Consider the following 3,521-nt stretch of genomic DNA (forward strand, 5'->3'; position numbering starts at 1 on the left):
GATGCATTCGAACCCACCACCTTAGGTGTATGTGGCTAGCACCTTAACCACTTGAGCCACAGGTGCCGAGCCAGAAATTACTATTCTTTCTTAAGCAGTATCACATTCCTCTGTATACAGTATAGCTTAACTAGACCCCTGCTGATTAGACATATGATTGTTTTCAGTCATATGCCTTTAGAAATATGCTAAAACCTATATAGAGAGAACTACATTAATTGTTGCCTGGGGCTCAGAATGTCACATTTCTTTCTTTCTTTTTTCTTTTTTTTGAGACAGAGTCTCACTATGTTGGCCTAGGTAGAGTGCCATGGCATCACAGCTCACAGCAACCTCAAACTCCTGGACTCAAGTGATTTTCCTGCCTCAGCCTCCCTAGTAACTAGGACTACAGATGCCCGCCATAACGCCTAGCTATTTTTTTGTTGCAGTTGTCATTGTTGTTTAGCTGGCCCGGGCCAGGGTCAAACCCACCAGCCCTGATGCATGTGGCCAGCACCCTACCCACTAAGCAACAGGCACCATCAGAATGTCACATTTTTTATTGAAAAACTACCATCCATAAATCTCACCAATTCCAAGGAAAGCAATTACTTCTCTAAAATTGGTATGTCTTTGCTAGAGGTGGTTAAAACAAATTTGGATCACTAAAAGAAGCCTGCTAGTTCCTGCTTAATACACATTCATTTACAAATAAACATGTAATGAAGGTAAATTGTAGCACTATCAAATTTATTACAAATTCAATTAGTACAATTAAAATAAACTATATCTACTTGTAATAAAGAATGAAATAATTCTTTAGGAATATGGCATCTAAAAAGTCTTAAATACATGCTTTAAGATAGAAAAAAGACTTACCGTCCAAAATTTTATAAAGTACTCTAATACTGTTACTGCCACGAAAAGGCAATATAATAGGGAATATAATAAAAACAGCAGGAAGAATTTGTAATTAGAAAATCCCACACAGTTATTCACCCTGGAAGAATAAAGAAAGTCACACTATAAAAATAAGACAAATTACATATTCACAGAAAGAGACTACAGAATGGGAGTTGCCAAGGGGGCTGGGGTAGGGTGGGGAGAGGGGGTGGGCGGGGGGCGGGGGAAGGAAGGGAGGGAATTGTTTGATGAAAACAGAGTTTTGCAAGATGAAAAAGTTTCAGAGATTGATTGCACAATAATGTAAATATACATACCAAACAACACTAAACTATATAATTAAAAATGGTTAAGATGGTAAATTTTATGTTATGTGTTTTTACCATAATAAAAAAATAAAACAATCAAAAAACGTAATTATTACTGGGAAATGGGTCATTTGGAAAGTCTGTAAAGACGTGTAAAACACGTCTGTAATCCCACCACTGTGAGAGCTGAAGCAGGGCGGATAGCTTGAGCCCAGGAGTTTTGACACCAGCCTAGACAACGATTAGCTAGGTATAGCGGCCCACACCTATAGTCCCAGCTACTTAACAGGCTGAGGCAAGAGGATAGCTTGAGCCCAGGAGTTTGCAGTGAGCTATAATGGTGACACTACACTCTACCCTGGGCAAGAGGGAGCCTGTTTCATAGATTAAAAAAAAATTTGAAGAGGCATATGGAATTTTAATGTTAATTATTAATAATTGTTTGGGTTAATAATAACAGGAGATTTTTAAAAGGAAAACAAATTATATGTACGTATAATATAAATATATACGTATACTGTATATGCCCATAAATAGGTCAATCCAAATATCTATGAGTAAATTGTCCTTCAAAATTTATGAACACCGAAGTAAGTTACTCTTAAATTCTCTCCTTCTCACCTCCCCACCCCCTCAATGCAATTTTCTGTTTTTTATACATACCAAGGACAGTGATGATCCATCTTAAGAACACATCTAAGAAACAAATAAGCATAAGAAAATCTATGCAAAAAATTTCCCCTAACTTTAATTTCTCATAATTTTCTTTTGACTTAAAATTTTCTCTTTATAACTACATAAATAAACTCATTAGAGATAATTCTCATATTTCCACAAGTACTTTCATGTTTTTCTACTCTGAGAATTCAGTTAAGCATATTCAGCTCCATTTGACAACAAAAAATGACATTCTAATATTGAGATCTCGGGTACACTAATTGGTATGTTGGAGATTAAATGGAATACAAATGATCCCAATGTTTTTTAAACACATGCAGGTCATAAAAATAAAACTTTAGAAGCAAATAAGTCAAAATATTAACAATGATGGGCTTGAAAATGATTATTTTTTCCACATATTTTGTAAAATTTTACTTCATGGATAAGCAGACTGTATTTAAGGAATAACAATACAAAACTCAAAATTTCCTCCCTGCTAATATACATATTCTATACTTGTATAAAGTTAGACCATGGATTATCTCAAATACTATAACAAACGAGTATTCTAATACCCAGAAAGCTAAGTAGCTTGTTTAGTTAAAAATCAAGGTTTAGTTGGGATCCCCAAACTAGTGATCTTTCCTTCAACATGTTACTTTCTCACATGCACACACAGGCTCAAATTTTTTTCAAAATTTTCTGGGAGAAATGTCACAGATGGTAATTAAACATAATAATAAAATTATTTTGGTAGCTTTGTTAGGTTTTAATACCAGTATTAATATAAATAAAAAACCTGTCATTATGGCCTTTTTAATCCAGTAAATAAAGGGGGGTTATTAATACTTGCTCATCAATATTATACACTTACCAAGCATAAGCACAGAAAACATATTTAAAGTTAAAGAAAATTCTATCAACTGGTATAGAAATTATCAAAGATTACTTCTGGGTATATTCTAGTTTACATAATATTTCCATTAGCCCTGTGTACATGGCAAATAATGAGAAAGGACAAGTGTTTTTTGCTAACCATAAAACATACAGAGTGTTTCTTCCCCTTCTGTTCTCCCATCACTAATTTCCAGTGCAAGGTTTAAATGAAAGCAAATTAGTAACACTTACGTGTCACATGCTGAGCAATGATGTGCCCGATCAGGTTTAATCAACTGACATTTTTCACAGTATCTGATAGCTGTATAAAAGAAGAAAAAGGAACATGTTGAAGGACATACATGTACAAGCTTAACTACTTTGACTATAAAACTTAATCTTTACTTTTCCAATAAACAACTGCGTAATTGACAGTTAATGTTAAAATGATGCCAAAAGGTACTAGGTAGCTTTTCAAATGAAAACATCAAGAGATAGGACAGAAAATCAGAAATGTAGTTTGCTGCTGGGCATGGTGGCTCACACCTGTAAAACCAGTACTTTGGGAGGCTAAGGTGGGTGGATTGCCTAAGCTCATGAGTTTGAGACCGACCTGAACCAGAGTGAGACCCCATCTTTAAAAAGTAGCCGGGCATTGTGGCAGGTGCCTGTAGTCCCAGCTACCTGGGAGGCTGATGCAAAAGGATCACTTGAACCCAAGATTTTGAGGTTGCTGTGAGCTAAGATGCCATGGCACTCTAGCAACACAGTAAGACTCTGTCTCAAAAAAAA

The 3,521-nt window shown here is 35.4% G+C and overlaps 1 protein-coding gene across 2 annotated transcripts in view; it reads right to left on the reverse strand.

Moving 5' to 3' along the window:
- The window catches only part of ZDHHC20 (zinc finger DHHC-type containing 20), a 75,141-nt gene that overhangs the window by 24,553 nt on the left and 47,067 nt on the right, over nt 1–3,521 (reverse strand). For both annotated transcript variants that reach the window (XM_012809495.2, XM_023517249.1), the window contains 3 exons: nt 2,982–3,051; nt 1,857–1,889; nt 862–982 (listed from right to left, as the gene is read on the reverse strand). In XM_012809495.2, the coding sequence (XP_012664949.1) occupies nt 862–982; nt 1,857–1,889; nt 2,982–3,051 (224 nt within the window). The remainder of the gene's footprint in view (nt 1–861; nt 983–1,856; nt 1,890–2,981; nt 3,052–3,521) is intronic.

This window comes from Otolemur garnettii, unplaced genomic scaffold (assembly GCF_000181295.1).
Source record: "Otolemur garnettii isolate 467f Iridium unplaced genomic scaffold, OtoGar3 scaffold00106, whole genome shotgun sequence".
Lineage (NCBI taxonomy): Eukaryota > Metazoa > Chordata > Mammalia > Primates > Galagidae > Otolemur > Otolemur garnettii.